This window comes from Trachypithecus francoisi, unplaced genomic scaffold (assembly GCF_009764315.1).
Source record: "Trachypithecus francoisi isolate TF-2019V2 unplaced genomic scaffold, Tfra_2.0 Lachesis_group10, whole genome shotgun sequence".
NCBI classification, from domain to species: Eukaryota; Metazoa; Chordata; class Mammalia; order Primates; family Cercopithecidae; genus Trachypithecus; species Trachypithecus francoisi.
In genome coordinates, this window is record NW_022681455.1 from 67333197 (window position 1) to 67353266 (window position 20070).

The following is a 20070-nucleotide window of genomic DNA, read 5'->3' on the forward strand; positions in this document are numbered from 1 at the left end:
CAGAACCAAGTAAATAATTGGATAACCTGGAAGCTGTCTTCAGGTTATTTCGTATTAAAAATATCCTCCATAAGACATGCTAAACTATGTCAATCACTGGAAAGTTCTCTGAACTAAGTTGAAAATGGATTCTGGTGTCAGATGTTACAGTGACACATGTTATGAAATAACTATGCAGAAAACCATAAGCTCCATGAGGACAAGAATCACATGTCCATTACAGTCCTAACATGTTGCCCTGGCGTCTAACCACTCACGACATGATTACTGCATGCAATAAGTTTAAGGAGGCCTTCCAAGTGGAAGGATATTACACTTATTCCTCCACATCGTCTTTGTATTCAGCTCAAATCCTGATCCTACCACTTGGCAGCTGTGGAATCATGGGCAAGGTCCCTAACTGCACAGTGTTCTAGATGCTGTTCCTCATGGAGAAAAGGTCCTACAAACAAACAAACCAAAATCTAGGTATTAACCATAGCACTGTATTTCCTGTCCTCATCACATTTCTTTGATGACTGAATATTTGCACTTACACTGATCTTTCAGAATAATTTCTTAATAACTCACAATTCTAGTTATAAAGTATTTGCCACAGATAATAGTTGCATACATTCAGAGAATACAAAGGACCTGTAACCTCTGCCTGTAAAAATTATCACAGTTTAGCTATAATTCTTATACTTTATTCTAATTTCTCTTCTGCTTATCTCAAATAGATGGTATAAGAAAGAATAAAACACTGTTTTTAAAGGTCTCTCTGAGTATGTCACAACAAATAGTACATATAAAAATATCTCTATTAGGCCGGGTGTGGTGGCTCATGCCTGTAATCCCTGCACTTTGGGAGGCCAAATGAGGTCAGGAGATCGAGACCATCCTGGCTAACACGGGGAAACCCCATCTCTACTAAAAATACAAAAAAAAAAAAAAAACTAGCCGGGCATGGTGACTGGCACCTGTAGTCCCAGCTACTTGGGAGGCTGAGGCAGGAGAATGACATGAACCCGGGAGGCGGAAGTTGCAGTGAGCCGAGATCGCGCCACTCCACTTCAGCCTAGGCGACAAAGCAAGACTCCATCTCAATCAATCAATCAATCAATCAATAAAATCTCCATTAATATAATTGCTGACAACAGCACAGCTGTCCTAAGTTTAGAACCAAGTTCTGTCTTATCTAATTTTGTCTGTCCATACGCCAAAAAAAAAAAAAAAAAAAAATCAACTTAACCTGAAAAAAGGGCAGATTTGAGTTGAAATACACAGACCATACACATAACACATACATAATTCTCAAAATCCAGTTTGCAATAAGACCTCCTAATTCTTATTTCAAAGAAATAAAAGAAGAAAACATTACCAGAAGCAGAAAAAAGTGCCTTCATATGAATGTTCATACAGACAAACTTCTATATATGATAATATTGAAGCTGACTGTGTTCTGAACTTCATGTTACTGTTTGGCAGAGAATACCAGTCCTCAATGGAGATTTCCTTCCAGCATTCTGACAGCTCAGCTGGTAGGACTCAAGGCATACTTCTACAAGCATGACTGCTATGACTCATTTACATTTTCTGCCAAAAATCCATTCAACATAGGATAATGAACACTGAACAGGGTTCCTTTCTGATCCTTTCAACCATCATCCAATTAACCATTTTTTAACATTATCAAAAAATAAGCCTTGTAATGACCCAAAGAGCAGAAGACGAAATGATTCGAGGTTTAAAGTCCTACCAGCACACTCAGGTTCATTTACCAAGAAAGGACTGTTGAAGGTCTCCTACTTACTTAGCTCCCCTGAGGCCAAGGAAAAACAAATAGCAAATTCTGATCCAGTTACTGTGTTTCATTATTCTCAAAGATGTCCATTCTCAATTAGAATAAAAGATTTTTTTAATGTCAAATCAGTCAAAGAGTGAAATAAGAAAACTTTTCACTTCCAGATGTCTCATGTGGCTTCAATTCAAAAGTCAGGGAATATAAAACATACCAATATTTATAAATAATCACAAAATATCAATTACAAATGGCTGTTATTATCCATATCATTCTTCTTGATCGGTGACTTAGGTACTAAAAATTCACTATCACTTTTCTCTCTATTCTTGCTATTCTCTCTCATCTATTAAGAACGTCACTTGTATTTGCATGAGGCAGAATTGCCTGAGGAGTCTAAAAATCAAGACATCTGGACTATTTTGCTATCTTAGCTACTAAATAACTCTAGTTCTCTGAGGAAGCCACTTGTCTTCATAATTATTCAGTTTCCTTATCTATGGAAAGTAATATTAGACCAATCTACTTTCCAGGTTATTGTGGGTTAAGAGAAATATTTGTGGCAGTGCTTGAGGAAAAAGTTCATGTAAATGCAAATAGTACAGTTAATCTTTCCCTGAGATCTAGAAAATGCCTAAAATACTGGCACATACATGGATTTCCTTTTTCCTCCCTTTTTCTCTCTTCCTCTTTTGCTTTCCTCTCCTGTCTCAGCAGACTAAATGAGCTCATCATTTTCTCCCTGAGGTCAAAGTTCAATAATTTAAGACAGCTTATTCTTTTATGTCTTTTAATATTTGAAATCTGGTTTGTGCTGCACTGTGGTTCTGCAAATAAAGACAAAGTTACTTGAAATTGTTTTCTATGTTGTACTTCTAAAAATTTCACAGCACTTTCATTTGTTTATCCAAAATTTCTGTTAGAGTGGGGAAATTACTTTATAAGCAAAACCAAGGATTGTCTTTATGACACCATGGTATAAGGTAAAGAGAAGAATTTGTTGAGCAAGCTACAAAACCACTACTGAATTGGGGGAAAGATAAGTCTAACTTTCTGTCTGACATTATATTGCAGCTTAATAGCAAGACAAGCATTCAGATGACCCATTTACGCTTCAATTACCAAAATAAATTTTTGAAATACAAAATAAATATTTTATTTACCAAAATAATTTTTTTAATTTAGTCAGAAATTTTCTTTTCATCCAAGACTAAAGGCTGATTGAAATTTCAAAGGAATATAGAAATAAATTCAAGCTACATTAGGCTACCAGCTTGTTCAGTAGCCTTGCATTTATCAGACTCTTTTTATTATGGTATGACAATTTCAAGTAATTATCAATGTTCTAAAGAGTTTGACTGCCAACAAGTTATATTATTTCAGTTCATATTACATTATACAAACACTCTTTTGAGATTTAGTTTTTACTATCCAAATATTAGTCCTTGGGTGCCTCCTGTACTGCTAATTTGCATACACAGAAAGTTCAAACTAGGGGCTTTGAAATGTAAACCAAGATCCATTTCCTAAAATACTATGTGGTGAAACCCTGTCTCTACTAAAAATACAAAAATTAGCTGGGCATGGCGGAGGGCACCTGTAATCCCAGCTACCATTGCACTCCAGCTTGGGCGACAAGAGCAAAACTTCATCTCAAAAAAAAAAAAAAAACACTAAATAGTATAGACACAGTATAAACAGACACCTTCATTTTGGGAATCCTGACAAAGAAAGCACACCTTAATAACAGTAAAAATCCAGTTATTTATTTTTCTTTCAAAATGAAGGATCTGTCAAACTGTAGTAAAAAATTCTTGGAAATCATAATTATAGGTTTTCAGGTGCTTTCTTTCATTTGGAAAAGTCTTTAGTTTTTGGAAAACACATAAAGTGGTAACTTGGAGAATAACTTGAGTGATGCACCATGGTGCTCTCTAAGAACGGACGCCATTTCTTACTTCATTTTGTATTCCAGGGACAAAGTCAAGGACTGGTCTGTAATGGGTCCTCATTACACATTGTTAGAATGCATGGAAAGAGGCTGAGAATCCTGAAGTCATTTGACTGTGAAGAAGTATTATTTAGTGCTAGGTTTACCGTATAACTCAGCATTTGATGGAGATGTGGGTAAACTGGAGAAAGCTTACTAGTTCCATGCAATCCTAGCCAGCTCATTTCTGCCAGTAATGCCAGCCAGGAAAACTCCATGGAAAGAGGAAAAGCTAGTTTTGAATTTCTAAATTCAAAACTAGTTTTTTTTTTTTTTTTTTTTAGTTTCTTATCTGATGATACGGGTTTTCCTGCCGGCCCCATCCCCCCGCACATCCCCACTCACTTCAAGTGCATCTTTCTTTTTCACATTCCTTGGGATTTAGGGGTGCTCTGGCCCTTTGCCTACCTGAAGGCTCTTTTCCTAAATTAATGCAGGGAGTGCCAATGAAAGAGCAAGGGCGAAGGCTAGCTTCCAGGAGCCTGCCAGCGGACTCACAGCAGGTAAGCCGAGGCCAGTACAATCTACTGCCATCCGTACCCGCTCTGCCCGCAGTGGGGCTGAGAGTTCACAATGTGCACTGTGAGGTCACGGTTAGAGACAGGCAGCCGGTATCCGCTGCTGTTTTCTAAGAGGAGGAAATGCCAACGTCTCCTAGAGAGAGGTATCCTCACCTTCACAAGTGCTTTTGCAAAAGCTGCCAGCTCCTCGATCAGTCAGGCGCTGGCAGGAGGCCAAGTTTAGAGCCACAGCACATTCCCTCTCTCTCTTTCTCTTTCTCTCTCTCTCTCTCTCTCTCTCTCTCTCTCTCTCTCTCTCACACACACACACACACACACACACACACACACACACACTTATGCATACCCACCACACATCCCAGGCTGGGCGCCCTCCCAGCACTCGCCTACTCACATCAGCGCCAGGTGTGCCAGGCTTGCCTGGAGCTCCTGGCTTTCCTGCTTCACCTGCAGGACCCTGAGCAGGGGGAGAGGGGTGCGGGGACAGGAGAGAAAAAAGGTGCAAAGTTGAGACCCTTCAGACACAGGAGGCTGCAAAACACGTCTAAAGGAAGGAAGTGGAGCACTATGTGCTCCAATCAACTTACCGGGGGGCCTGGGGGGCCCTTAGGACCTCGGTCACCCTGGAGGGGTAAGAGAAAAAGAGAGAGCTGTCTATGAGCGGGATAGGCTGGGGACCCCACTGGGACAATCCCAGGAGAGCTCACTACACGGATGGGGATGGTGTAAGGGTCAAACGTAGAGGTTCATGACCAACAGGGACACCTCTCCCTCCAAAAATCCCCGGGCTCCTAGGATTCAACCCCCAAATCTCGCCCATGTCCGATCCTGCCTTTAAGTGGGGTGGCAGGAAGGGGAGACCCCGGTCCTCTCTAAAAACCTACAGGAGCCCTGGGAAAAGAATAGGAAAGGGCAGGACCGGGGAACAGAGGTGGCCTGGAGATAGAAACTTACGTCGATGCCGTCTATGCCCGGAACTCCAGGGGGGCCCGGAGGCCCTGGAGGACCCTGCTCGCCCGGGGGACCTCTCTGGCAAAAATAGCAGACATAGGTTAGTGGAACACATCGGGCAACAGGGAGCAACTGAGCGCGGTGCCCTGAAGCCCCCGCCTCCATCGGGTAAAAGATACCTTCCAGAGGAGGCCGGGTTTTTGAAACCCAACACAAGAATGTCTCAGATCTCCAAGCAAGCGCAGCTTTGGTCTCCGCCATACTCTAATGAGCTAAACTGTGGAGCTAGAGCAGGATTGACGCCCTCAAGGTTGGGGGAGGCTTCACTGGATCTCACCTCCGCAGAGTGCATGAAACCCAGGAGGAGTTGTGGAAAAGGGAGGGTCTAACGCCTTTTTATCCTCAAAAGGATTCAAAAATGAAAATGGGGCTCATTCGATACTTCGATTTATCAGTCATTGCAGGTCAGTGTTTTGGCCAGAATGGAACAGCCAAGAACAGAGACTCCACACCAGGATCTTTGTCCAGTAGAATGGGGAGGGGGGGGTATGCTTGAGGAAAAGATTTGGGAGGATTAGGGCAGGGGAGCATTGAGACCAGTGCCTGGTCTCATTTCAGTTTTACCTGCAGTGACACTCCCTGAGTTCCTTGAATTAGGTCTTTGCATCTCGCTTCAAAATTACACCAAATTTCAGACTGACCCTAGGACGTGATCCCTTTTATCGCTTGCAAACAGCTACGTTTCGATGGTGCTAGAAGGTATACTGGCGTCTAAAATAGCATAAACGTGTTGCTTAGGGAATGTGGGGCTTTTTTTTTTTTTACCCTTCTGAATTAAAAAAAGAAAAAGAAGAAAGACTCTTTCATCAAGGAAAACTTTGTTTTTCTAAACTCCAACGACCAAACAGGTTACAATGGAGTCTTTGTAAGTGAAACCTCAAACCTCAGCTGGGCTTATGCGCCCCCGCCAGGTCCTCCCCCGCGCAGGAGGCGGGAGGCGCTGCAGGCTTTGGGAAACTGCTGAAATGCTGATGGCAGCCAGGGCCACCCGGTTCCATCCTGGAGCCGCCTGCACCGCTAGCAGGACTCGGGGTTTAGCGCAGCTACCGTGGGCTGGAGGAGCGGGAGAGGGAGCCTGCCTGGATTCCCGCCTTTTCCAGCAAGGCCTGCTCTTGACAGTGACCAGGAGGTGGGGCGGGGGAGGGGTGAGGTGGGGGAAGTAAGAAGCAATAACAGGCTAAGAATTAAACCTCGGTCTCGAGTCACCTATTACCTTCAGCGCCAGAACCTGCAGAGGGGAGGATCCAGGTGGGGAGGAGCCCCCTTCCTAGACCAGGGGTCATCTAGGGCTCTGGACTTCGTTTTTTTTTTTTTTTTTTTTTGAGACGGAGTCTCGCTCTGTCACCCAGGCTGGAGTACAGTGGCCAGATCTCAACTCACTGCAAGCTCCGCCTCTCGGGTTCACGCCATTCTCCTGCCTCAGCCTCCCAAGTAGCTGGGACTACAGGCGCCCGCCACCTCGCCCGGCTAGTTTTGTATTTTTTAGTAGAGACCGTGTTAGCCAGGATGGTCTCGATCTCTTGACCTCATGATCCGCCCGTCTCGGCCTCCCAAAGTGCTGGGATTACAGGCTTGAGCCACCGCGCCCGGCCGGCTCTGGACTTCGATAGGACTCGCAGCAGGTGCTCGAGGCTGGAGGAAGCGCGGGTCTAAGAGCCCTGGGGATACTCCGCGCCTTCCTCATAGCTCCCCCGACCGCTGCGCCCCCAGCTGTCCTCTTGTGCGCTTGAAAAATGCAAACACTTCCTGTCCCCAACTTACCTCGTCGGTGGTCTGGCTGGGCTGGAGAAGAAAAGATGGGGAGAAAGTGAGAAAAGCACCCCTCAAACTCGCTCGCAACTTACTTGAGCCGCGCACAAGCAGAGCCCTGACAGCAGCAGCCCCAGGGCCCCGCGGTCCCGCGCAGTCCTGGCCATGCCCGCCGCCCTCCGCTAATCCCTTGGCCCGGCTCTGCAGCCTGCTTCCCCTCTAGGCTTCCAGACCCGCCACTAGCATAGGTGGCACTTCGTCCCTGCAGAAAAAGCACCCCCGGGAGTAGCGGTTGCCAAGGTGTACAGGCCCGGGAGGCGCACGTTCCCCCTGTTTATGAATGGCCCCGGAGAGGGTCCTGGGATTGGAGGAGAGCTAGGGGGCAGGGGAGGACGGATAGAATGACAACAGTCGCCCTTAACCCCTTCCCTGCCGCCGCACAGGCAAGGCCTGAACACTCAGCTCCGCCTCCATCCCATCCACCCCAGTGCATCTTCTTGCTGTCCTCGGAGCCTTCCCGGGTGGCCTATGCCAGTGTTGCCCAGTAGACCTCAAGTGGTCTTGGATATGTTTGAGAGTGAGGGAGGAGGGTTTATAAGCCGCCAAAGGGAGAACTACACACCCGCAGGTGGTTTCTACCTGCCAGGCTGCAGGTGGTTTCTATTCACCAGGTCGAAAGTATGACCTGTGCTTCCCTAATATTTCTCTAGTCAGTACAGCAAAGCACAGGCTCTCTTAGGGAAAGGGAGTGGGGAGGAGGGGTGCTGGGGAGGTGGCAAGATAGGAAAGTGGTGAGGTGGAGAGGGTTGAGCTGGGTAGAAGTGGCCTTTGCAGGTAGTCAGGGGACTCACCGTTATTCTGGCTGGCAGCTCATGGCAAGTTTCTCTCCTGGGCCGCAGGGGGTCACAATGGATCAGCATCCATTGAAGTTCAAACTGGAGAAAGGTAGTAGACAGTCAGGTAAGGTTTTCTGGATGACTGAAGCTGGTCATTCAAGAGAGAGATAAGTTTGTACCTGCGGTCTAATTGTTAAATAATTGGAAATCAACTAGAACTAGTTGAGCACACTGGACCAGGACTCTTGCTTTTCCTTGAATATGAGTTTTCTAATGAAAATGGGTTGGAAGCCTTTCACAAGTTTCTCTGATTATTAGGTATAGATGTCTTTAGCTTTGAATTATTTCAGCATACCCCTAGCCTGGAAATAGACCACCAGCACTGACTTTCTATTTCTGCTCTGATGACAATCTCAAGAAGTAGATTCTATTAAAATGAGATTCAGAGAGAACAGAAACTGTCCAAGTCACAAACCAATAAGTGTCAGAGTCTGGGTTGAAACCCAGGGCTATTGAACTCTACAGGGAATATATGCTCTAAGATTTTAGACAGGAGCTTAAAGACAGACAGAAAAAAAAAGCGGCAATCAGAAGGACAAGTAGAAGAAAAAAGATGTAGTCTTGGAAAAAATTTGCACACTGGAGAAGATACTCTCCATGGAGTGATCACAGCTTAAAATGGAAATTTAAGGACTGAAAATGAAGGTAGTGAGAAGGAAATATAAGACTCAGGAGAAAAAGATTTAAAATATTTAATTTTATATAATCTTATTCATTGGTTGAAGAGATGTAAATTTCTAGACACTTGAAATCCAAATGTGTCCTGATAACTTCTTACATTGTTAGCAGGTGTTACAGGATAAAAAAGAGGGTAACAGGAAACCGAGCTAGGAAAGTGTTGCCAGGTCTGAATCTGAAAAGATCCTCAGGTAACAAGGCAAAAAAATTAAAATGTCATATCCCATAGGAAGCCTATAGCCATGCACCATGCTGGCATCTCTTAATTAAGGAGCTTTCTGGCTAGGCATTTCAAATTGGATCAATATTTCTTTGTCATTGATGTTATCAAATGTCTGGGTAACCGTCCAGGTCCTAAATCTAAGCATTACTTCTTTTCTTTCGTGCAGTAGAGATTTCCATGTCATCCCACCTGCCAAATGGATTCTAGAGCCCCTAAATCTAGAGTGAAATTACATGCTTTTTGTTCACTGTTTTGGAATCATCCAGAGTTCAGATCACTGGACAGAAGATCAAAATTGGGGAGACAATGAAGAATGAAGTCTTTCCTTCCTATCCACAGAGGAAGGGAAAGATTAACAAAAGGAAGTTTTGGCTAACCAGAAAACTTATACCTGTTGTTTAGATAGTTCATTAAAGTTACTTATTGCAAATGTGAAGTAATTCATTAAACTGTTTTCTCAAATATGTAATTCTCTCTGGATAAACTGGTATACCTGTTTAAATATGCGAGCTGCAGTTGTGGCACAGGATAATGAGGAAATGAAATGTAATTCATCTGTGCATACAGGCTGGGTTGTTCAGAGTGCCACATAGATCAAGAGTTTCTGAACACATCTGCGCATCCACATAAACACCACCTACGCACTAATAATCATCTATACAACAACCATTTTTTGGCATGAAATATGAATTCCAATTTGCATGCTAATTATTTTGAAGGAAGATTGGCAGAGTACCTTGGTAAAAGTCACTTTCGTTATACATGTAAAATGCTGATTTTCACACATTTCTCATTTTCGTACCTGGAATCATTCTTCTCTTTGAATCATTTAGTCCTTTTGGCTGGTGTGAGTGCAGTGGTGCTTACAACTAATTTAGTCCTTTAGTCAACATTTATGATGTCACAATAGAACTCAAACACCAAGGAAACATTTTAGTGAAACCAAATATATTCCCCTCTCCACACTGGGTTTATAATTTGCAGGACAAGAAAAATACAAGTAAATAAATATATAAGTTTGTTTTAAATCTACTAAACAGAACATAAAATGCCCTAGCAAAAGCCATCCTTCTCAACACAAAATGTTATTCAATTATTTTCTTTTCTTTTTTTTTTTTTTTAAGATGAAGTCTTGCTCTGTCACCAGGTTGGAGTGCAGTGGCACAATCTTGGCTCACTACAACCTCCACCTCCTGAGTTCAGGCGATTCTTCTGCCTCAGCCTTCTGAGTAGCTGGGACTACAGGAGCGTGCCACCACATCCAGCTAATTTTTGTATTTTTAGTAGAGAGAGGAATTCACCATGTTGGCCAAGATGGACTCGATCTCTTGACATCTTGATCCACCCGCTGTGGCCTCCCAAAGTGCTGGGATTATAGGTGTGAGCCACCACATCTGGCCTATTCAATTATTTTCTATAGGACAATGTAAAGGTATAATTTAATCCTCAAGGTTACAATAATGGTCAGCTGACAACACATTTAAGCAAGGAATTTTGGCCCCAACTCTCTGTTCTTTTACCACGGTTAATGATTTCTACTTATTTTGCCAGGTTGTTAAGAAAGATTAATAAGGTATTTAAGCCCTTCATAAGAACTAAACAAAAACTAACTGCAGACAACTATCTTTTCCTCCTGAGAGAAAATGCTAATGACTATGAAACTTGGCTCAATGTTAATGAGATTGGCACAAGGTTTGATTTTTGCAAACTGAATTATGATTAAATTTTACAACTATAAAACACCAAAAAAACTAGCTCTTTAATAGGACAGATGTTTCATTAAGCTTTTGTCTTCAGTGACAACAAAGATTTAAAGGAACACTTGTATTCTCAGATCTCATCTTTCCTTTCAGTTTATGACCAAATGTTTGTTAGTACCATCATAAAAGACCTCCTCCAAGTGAAGCTTCCTGATTACTGAGCAGGAGGCTCTCAGCTGCCTCAAAATTAGAAAATTTCCTAATTCTATGTAGACTAAACCATGCTGTTCCAGACATAGTGCTAGGGATGTAGGCAGCACTCATATTTAACTCAACACTGGATCATACCAAAGACTACAGCAGAATCGTGAAAGGAGAAAGCAGTAGACTTGGAGTTAGCAGACCTGAGGCATGCTTATTTATTTATTCAACATATTTTCATATAGCACATTCATGTGCTTTGGGATAGACACCATGAAAGACACAAAACTGTCTAGCATGTAAGGCAGTATCTAAGCATAAAATGTTTTGATGATAAATACTATAGCAGTGGAGATGACAGAAGTATTTTTCTGGCTCAGGTCATCAATGAAGGGATCATATAACATGTGCATATATGCACATGCACATATATGAGTGGGGCCCTGAAGCCCCACTTCTGTTATTATAAGCAGAAACATGGAGGGTAAAGATCAGGGTTTACACAGAGGGGTTACAACAAGTCCCAAGGGTAGGAAGTGGTATATGGAGAAGAGACCAAATTTGCTGGGGTAGAGTAGACATCAGATTTTTTTTTCACCTTGACTTCAGGGCTAAGGAATTTAAATATTATTTGGTAGATTATTATTGTCATTAAAAGATTTTTTTTTTTTTTTGCAAAAGATAGGGATAGGGAGAGCTTCCTTGATTTAGAAGGGCGTTTTGAGGAAATTCATTTGGTCATCAATGCCTAAGCCTTTGAGGCAGAAGGAGGCTACTGCAGTAAAGCAACAAGAAGTGTTACACTCTGAGCTATGATGAGGCATCCTGAGTTATCTGTCAGATTAAAAAAAAAAAATCCTCCCCACATTTTACATACCCCTTCAGCTGCCATCCTCAGTTCCTCTTTATGCAAAATTCAAAAGAGATGTCTATAACTATTGCCTCCAATTCTTCTCATTTTCTCTTGAATCCATTCCAGTTGGGCTTTCACTCCCAACACTCCAATGGGTCTTTTCTCAAGATCACTCTCTTTGATTTCTAAATCCAATGGTCAACTATTTGACCTGTCTACAGCATATGAGTCAGTTTCTTATTCTATCCTTTTTGAAATACTATTTTCCCTTGACTTTCAGGGCACCACAATCTCCTGGTCCTCTCCTATATTACTGATTGCTCCTTCTTACTCTCTTTTGACAAATGTCCCTCATCTCAGCAATCTCTAAATGTTTTCATTTAGAGATATTTCAGGACTCAGTTCTTGGACTTCTCTATTACACTTGTCTCTTGGTGATTTCCTGACTTTCAATACCATATGTATGTTGACAATTCCCAGAGTTCTATTCCCAGATGAACCTATGTGTTGAACTTTGCAAGCACACATCTGCCTACTTACCAACTTCATCTAGATGTCTAGTAATGATCAAACTAACTCCAATATCCAGACTGACTCCTGATATTCTCCCTGACACCTGCTCTTCCCACAGCCTTTCTCATGACAGTAAATGGCACGTCTATACTTCCAATTACTCATGCCAAAAGTATTGGTGTCTTCCTTGATTCCTCTTTTTCTCTCATACCCCAAATCCTGTTTTCTTTACTTCAAAATATATTAGGTTTGTATCACTTTGCATCACCTCCACCTCTACCACCCTGGTCTAAACCAAGGCTGTCTCTGCCTGAATTATTGCAGTGGCTCTTAAGTAGCCCTTGCTCCTACACACTTATGTCCTTCTCTCCCTTCTCCTACAATATATTATCAAACTAGCAGCCAAGGAGATCCTTTTAAAAGATGAGAACATGTTGCTTATCTATTCAAAACCAGCTGGTAGCCACCCATCTCACACAGTGTGAAAGCCAAAGGACTAACACAATTTCTCAACCACATCTCCATTATGTTACCTCTCCAGCCTCAATACCTCCTTTCTCAGTCTCATTCCAGCCACACTGGCTGCCAGGGAGTTCTCAGACATCACACACCTACACCAGACCCTTTTCCACTCACTGTTCTCTTTTCCTGAAATCCTCCTCCCCCAGATATCTAGATGTTAATTCTCTCAACTCCTTCAGGTTTCTGCCAAAATATTTTCCTCTCAATGAGGCCCTTCACTCAAGGCACTCCAATATCCTGCTTCATTTTTCCCCATAGCATTTAGGACCACCTGGCATACTCTACATATACTCATGTATTTATAGTGTCTGTCTTCCCTCCCCAGAATGTAAGCGACATTGGAGCATTAATTTTGTCTGCTTTCACCACCACCTAAAATAAGGCCTATAACTTAGCAGACGTTTAATAAATAGTTACTGAATATTAATGAATGAGTACATAGAGATGGATAAGAAATATAGTGAAGAAACAATTGATAGTATTTGCCTTTCTGGTTTGATCATGATTTGTGGCAGTTCCCTTCCTCTGTCTGTGTTCCAGTTTCTTCATGATAAACTGAGAGGTTGGGATTAGATGCAAAGTTTCCTCCAGCTCTGAAAGCCCATGATTCTACTGACACCACGTTGTAACCAAACAAACTAACCAAGCAGAGATTAACATGAACAAAGATTTCTTTATGGTCTTAGCCCATGTACATTTTTTATAGAAATAAAAAAACTAATAGCACACTGATTTTTTTTTGTTGCAACACTATGGGCACAGTTGAGGTCAATAAAAAAATTCAGTGTTTTTAGTTTTCTGTTAAAAGCAAGTTTGATCATTATTCAGTTTTTATTCTAGCTATCCATAGCCCCTACTTCCAATCATGGCTTCTACTGTGTCACCAGCTCCAGTTCTGTGTTTCCTCATTTCATTGCCACCTAGTGGAAAACCCAGCTGAGGTTGTTAATATGGTCTACAATGCAGCAGGCTGTTTCATCTCCAAAATATAAAATAAAATTGTTTTGACAGCACTCAAAAACGTTTTAATTAAATCAAAGTTTTATAAAAATATTTCCTATCGATATGTATAGAAAATATTGCCGTTTTTTCTTTTTAATTTAATTTTTACTTCCAACTGAAAGAGTATTTGTAAAAGATGTACTTGTCAAAAACAACTTAATAAGCAAACTTAATAGTTTCTTGCATAATAGATAGTATGCATTTCCTAAATTACTAAAAACACAACTTTCCAATAGTATTTCTCAAATATCAGAAATAATATTAATCACAACCTCACAATTTATTTTTCCCATGTTATAATTCATGAAACTTATATTGTTTTTACATGTGGAAGTTAGTGTGATTCAATTCTGTGGATGGAGAAAAGTACATATAGCTTTTCCAACAACAGTTTTGCCAGCTCTCCTCTGAATCTAGTGAAAATAAACACAGAGCCACACATTTGATAATATACTTTTTAAAGCAGTAAGTCTGTCCGATTAATCACATACCATGTTGGCTTCTTTGGAATATGCACAGGTAAAAAGAAAAATGGTTTGAGCCATATGTTTGTTAAGCCACATAAACTTTTACTCTCCCTCAAACAAGCCCAGACTCCCAGCATATATCTCTGCAAAGGAAGAAAGGCCAACTTTGTTTTCTAATAGAGCTGTACCAAATAATTCTCCTAGGCTATCATGCTGACAACAAACAATAAAGAACCTGTCATAAAATAACATGTTTTTATGGTAGGCTGCCAGGAAACCAAGCTTTGCAATGGGATAAATGGCACCATCCTAAAATATTGGCACAAAGGAGAATAAAATATATGGGATTTATTGTTTTAAAATCAAACTAACAGTGTATTACAGCAGTGCATTGGGAAAAAATATAAAATGCTCTGAGCCCACTAAATAACCATGAATGATGAGAAGATGTTTGAGATGTAGACCACGTGAACAGCTATATCACAAGCTTATGAAAACCTTTTGAAATTGGCTTTCTTTTTCAACTTAGAAAAGAAGGGGACAAAAGATAGGATAGGCAGGGGGGAAATAGCAAACAAGTACCATATAAGTGACTCTTTTAGCATCAGTGATCTATCAAATGTTGTTTTCAATTGCATTTTTTATTATGAAGTTCCTAGGGCTACTTTTTGACATCTGATAATCCCTTTAGAAGGAATATTTTGCTTTTGATTTACTTACTAAAGAAAAGCAAGGGTTGACTCTGAAAAAAATTATTCAATTAATGTAGAGTGTCAAAGACTAGAATGAATTCTATTCCATAAAGGAAAATGTAAAACTACACTTTTTCTTATTGTTTTTATGGTATTTTTGTGCTATTTCATTTTAATTTAAAATTTCGAACACAGTAATATTGAATATTTGTGTCACCAAGTTGAGAGAACGGTGACCTATCAGTACAGTTCTTCTACCTCTCAGAATATGTACATACCACTACCCATCACTCTCTAAGTCCTCTAAGGGACAGGTAGTCATTGTTAATCTTCAGCAATTGTCAGCAACTTCAGATTTCAACCAAATTGGTGAGAAGTCTAAGAAAATAGGCCATAAAATTAAAACAAGGGGCTAAGGACAACTCGTGGACACACAGGCTTTGTCTGTGGGCTTCTATGAGTGTTTGACTACCTTCAGTTTTGAAAAATAAGGAACAATGTGGGAACACTAACAAACCTTGAAAACGGAAGAACCGATACACGTGGGAATTTCCAAACGAGTGTCCGTCTTTCTGGGGCATTGTACCTTGTCTTCTCCTGGATGATGTTTTCATCACCAGGACTCCTTTCAGACATCAAATCCCTTAGGAAACATCCCTGGCCCCCACTGTCATGCCTCCCTGCTCTTATCTGAGTGAGGAGATTTTTTTTCTGTGTGTTTCTTGGCATGCAGCACTGGCCACTATCATGGTACTTACCATGCTATATTGTGATGATCCTTTACTTGTCTCAACTCCTTATTCTCAATAGACTGAAGAAAAAGTCTGTGATTTAATTCTCTTTGTATACCCAATATTTACACACTCAATGAAAGTTTACTATGTAAATAAGCAAGTTGGATTAAAGTCTGAGGACATGTTTTATACTGTACAAATTTCCCACTTTTTAAAAATTTATTTGGTTTTTCCTGCAAAGTAAATTCTAAAGGCAAATCACAAATGCCTTTCAAAGTAAGAATAATGAGATTCTTTATAAGGAAAAGTATGTGGTTGCATGCATTTTTCTTTATCCCAAAGGAAAGCTAGTTGGCATAGCAGAAGATAAGGTAGATTAGAAATATTGTGCCTAACACTATTTCTTACAAGTTAACAGATCCGTGTGAGTTCACTTCCTCAGCTGCGAAATGGAGATAATGCTATCTGTACTTTCTATCTTACAAGGTTGTTGCAAGAATCAAATAAGTTAATGGGAATAAAAGCATTTCGAAAACTTGAATTGGTATATTAAGCATATTAAGATGATGTTTTAAAAAAGTGTAAGTTGGCTTTTCTTACATAGCGTTCTAATTCTTTATCTGATATAAAATGAAGTTTGAGAAATACATTTTGGTGAGAAGTTTGAGCTTCATGTTATCACTTCCAGTTGTTAAATGTGGACAGGATTGTTTCGGCCTATAATGTTGATCCAGTTTAGCTGCCATTGTCACTGTCACACTTCCGCCATCATCAGCCAGTATGGAATGTTAACAGGCTGTTAGGCTCAAGTCTTTTTTGTGTTTCCTGATAAGGGAGTCAGAATTCAGCCTGAAGGAAGATACTTGTACATGCCTATTTCAAGTATTTTTTAACATTGGCTATGGTATACTGATTTAGAAAAGCTTCTTGGTGGACCAGAAGCTCAATGTAAAGCCAGCTGCCAGGTTTCTGGTTGCACTCCTGCATGTGGTAGAATAAAATAGAAAGTAATTGGTACTAACTGGACTCCACTGTGATGAGTGAATAGAGTTGGCAGAAAAATCTACAATCGGCTCTGACATTATTGGCAAGGCTATAGGATAATGAAGTAATAGTGAGACTTCAGTTTACTGCTCTGGCAATAAGACAATTTAATAGCATCTTAGCTCACAGAATTTAGTGTTATAAAGACTTAAGTTTCTTTAATCCCATGAATAAATAAATAAATGTTTAAAATACTTGACTGATGTTTGTAATAGTGAGGAGGTAACTTAAGTATCTTCCCCTTCACCCATGGCCCGGAAATGAACAGCTACTTGCAGAAATTCAGTGTTGTCTGAGAACCTTTCCAGTGTCATTGCAAAGATCTTGCTGCACAGAATTTCAAGATGGCACAACAGTAGTCCAATCGGCTTTCTAACCCAGCCACTTGAGGTGTGATAACTCATTAAATGAAGAAATACTTTCTCAAGAGTCTACAAGCCAGAGAAGTAATATGGCAGTTACAAATTGCTTCCTGCCCATCACAGAATATAGAAATTTCACACTACCTTCACACTAGTCACAATTCTTCCCTTGAAAACAAGTTATTTGAACAATTCCATTACTGAGATCTCTGATAACCTTTTATTCTTTGGAGATGTGCACAGAAACAATTTGAAATCATCGTATCACCCTGCTACACACTCCATGATATGGGTTTTGTGACTAGAATTTAACAGCTCCATGCTAGTATGAGAGAAAGAGAGGTTGGCATCAATGGTTTATGTATTGAGCTCTAAATTCCTTTGTTTCCTTCAAAAGAACACTTGTCCTCTAAGATACATTTTCTAAATTCCTATCATAATATTATAAAACATCCTTTTAAAGCATTGCTCAGTTAAAGTATAACAATTCAAAATGATAGAACTATCTGGTACTAGTTGGCACAATTATTGTGTCAACATACAATTCCTTACACTTATATCTGGGGATCTCTGCAGCAAAATCATGAACAGAGCTCTAAAATATTTCACTTCTACCACACATCATGCAAGACCTACTTCTAAATAAATCCATGTCATGCATCTATATAACTTTCATTCTTGTTGACCAGACATCTTATGGCTTTCTACCCTCATCTCTCACCACTCTGAAGATAGTATCTCACCCTCCTCTCTCGCTCTCTCTCCCTCTCTCTCTCTCTCACACTCACACACACTTTTTCATATATATATATATATCATCCAAATCAGTGAGTCCCTAGGCCTTTGAATGTGGTCTACTTACTCTCTTTTTCCCTTAATGGTGTTTCCCTCAGCTAGAATGTACTTTCTCCTCCCTTTTTGCCAATCCAAATCCTTTCATTTCAAAGTTCATTGCTTCCAAGAAGCATAGGATTCTTGACTAACTGAATCTGTCATCCACCTCAACTTTACTTTGAAGATTCTCATTAGTTATGTGTACACAATATATGCCACATTCGTATGGCTTTCTTTCTAAGTTGCCTCAGAAAGACTCTGGGTGCGCTAGGTGGGCATGTAACACTTTCCAGCTTTAAGCTCCCCGAGACCAGAAGCTATCTACCTAACTTCCACTGATTCCAAATTCCATCCAGGACAGGCTACACTCAGCTGATTATCAAAGATGCTTGAGATATTCATTTTTACCAATCTCGTTTTACTTTAATCTGCCATAGTGTGTGGTTTTATACTTACTGGAACAGAAACTTGAGGATTATCTGCAAGTTTTCCCAGCACGGCAAAGCCATCGGTGTCAATTGGGCCTCTTGGCTTTATAGGTAAAGATTCAATCCTGTTGCAGTCAACAAAAAGAGTAGCACTACTCCTCTCCACGCCAATCATGATCTTATGCCACTGGGAATCAAACAAGGAGGACAAATTCGAAAAAGCTGCTGTTTGGAGACTTCCATCCAGTCCCTTGTATGAAAATGCAACAGATTGTGTTTGGCCATTAATCTTTATGCCAACTTGTTCCTTCCCAGAGGAATCCTGAATCTGCCAAATGTTCCAGTTCTTTTTGAGTGTGCTTCCAGTCATTCGAAACGTCGTCAAGAAGGAGTATTCTTCAGGCAGTCCACTGGGATATAAATTCCTGAGTAAAATTTTTAAATGGTAAATATGAATCTTGTTTCCTGTACCCATATGTATTTACCATATTCTCTTTTGAGGCTATTTTAGATGCCAGACCTACCAAAAGGCTGCAGTGTAAAAAACTATGTACTGCTTGTTCTTTCATGACTGTTCATAAAGACCTTTACAGAAGTTCAATGGTTCGTGTGCATTCATGGTCCATCTTAAAATACACATTTTGAAAACACTCTCCCTCATGGCTAAGGAAGGTTCCCAATGCCACATAATCCCAACAATATTACTATTTATACTACCCAAAGAGCTACTGTTCAGCAATTTCATCTCAGCCAAAAAATACATTCTTGCAAAGTTCTTGGCAACATTTCATTCACAAGTGAGAGAGGAGATCATTAGGAATGTAAATCAGCAGTACTAGCTTATGAAACGATTTAATTAAAGCAGCTAGGAGCTTCTAATTTTTTTTTATTTTAAAGTAACATGTTAAGATTATTTATTTCCATAATTGCTTGGGTATTCACTCCACAATTATATCCCAGACCCATATAAGTATTTTGAGAATCAGTAACTGAGGACTTCAGGAGCATCTTCACACTGAGGATGTTTGTCTTTTTTTAGGGAGTTCAAATTATGATGTTAAAGTAGCAGTTTGTCACACTGGATATGTGACAAGGGAAAAGTAACCAATTCTTACTTCTCTACTACAACTCAATTGCTGTTTTTGTTTTGTTTTGTTTTGTTTTTTTAAGATGGAGTCTTACTTTGTTGCCCAGGCTGGAGTGCAATGGCGCCATCTGAGCTCACTGTAACCTCCACCTCCCAGGTTCAAGCGATTCTCCCGCCTCAGCCTCCCAATTAGTTAGCATTACAGGTGCCCACCACCATGCCTGGATTATCTTTTGTATTTTTAGTAGAGATGGGGTTTCACCATGTCGGCCAGGCTGGTCTCAAACTCCTGACCTCAGGTGATCTGCCTGCCTCAGCCTCCCAAAGTGCTGGGATTACAAGTGTGAGCCACTGCATCCAGCCCAGTTGTTCCTTAATCTGCCAACTAAGTCTGTATCATTGCTAACTCCTTTACTGCTTTAAATGGTAGAATAAAACCAGTAGTGTCCCTGAGGCATCTCTACCCTATACAGAGACTGTGGTCTGGACCTGTACCAGCTACCTGGATATTCTTCTGCTGAAGCCAAGCTGCTAAAAGCTGAAGACTGAACTGTAAAAATCAGCATGTTAAATGTAAGCATCATCTTTCAAGGACTTGAACATTATGTCTTTTTACATTTCTCCTTCTAAGCATAGAAAAATTCCTAAGCAAGGAAGAAATGTTAGGCAAACTAAATGCTAATGAATTTTCTGTGCTAAACAATAAAAATTTTATATTTTTGAGAACAGTTATGGACCAAGACCCAGAATCCCAAATAACTTTCCTTCAAGTCAAATTCTTGT

The 20070-nt window shown here is 40.5% G+C and overlaps 1 protein-coding gene across 9 annotated transcripts in view; it reads right to left on the bottom strand.

The window, feature by feature from the left end:
- COL9A1 (collagen type IX alpha 1 chain) overlaps window positions 1-20070 on the bottom strand; it is a 178569-nt gene that overhangs the window by 60980 nt on the left and 97519 nt on the right. For 4 of the 9 annotated variants that reach the window (XM_033217578.1, XM_033217577.1, XM_033217576.1 and 1 more), the window contains 6 exons: window positions 18229-18625; window positions 7903-7986; window positions 7064-7084; window positions 5246-5320; window positions 4879-4914; window positions 4686-4748 (listed from right to left, as the gene is read on the bottom strand). In XM_033217578.1, the coding sequence (XP_033073469.1) occupies window positions 4686-4748; window positions 4879-4914; window positions 5246-5320; window positions 7064-7084; window positions 7903-7986; window positions 18229-18625 (676 nt within the window). Of the gene's footprint in view, window positions 1-4685; window positions 4749-4878; window positions 4915-5245; window positions 5321-7063; window positions 7085-7146; window positions 7518-7902; window positions 7987-9584; window positions 9738-18228; window positions 18626-20070 lie in introns of those variants that run through there. The other 5 variants (XM_033217583.1, XM_033217581.1, XM_033217585.1 and 2 more) reach the window with 5 other exon arrangements.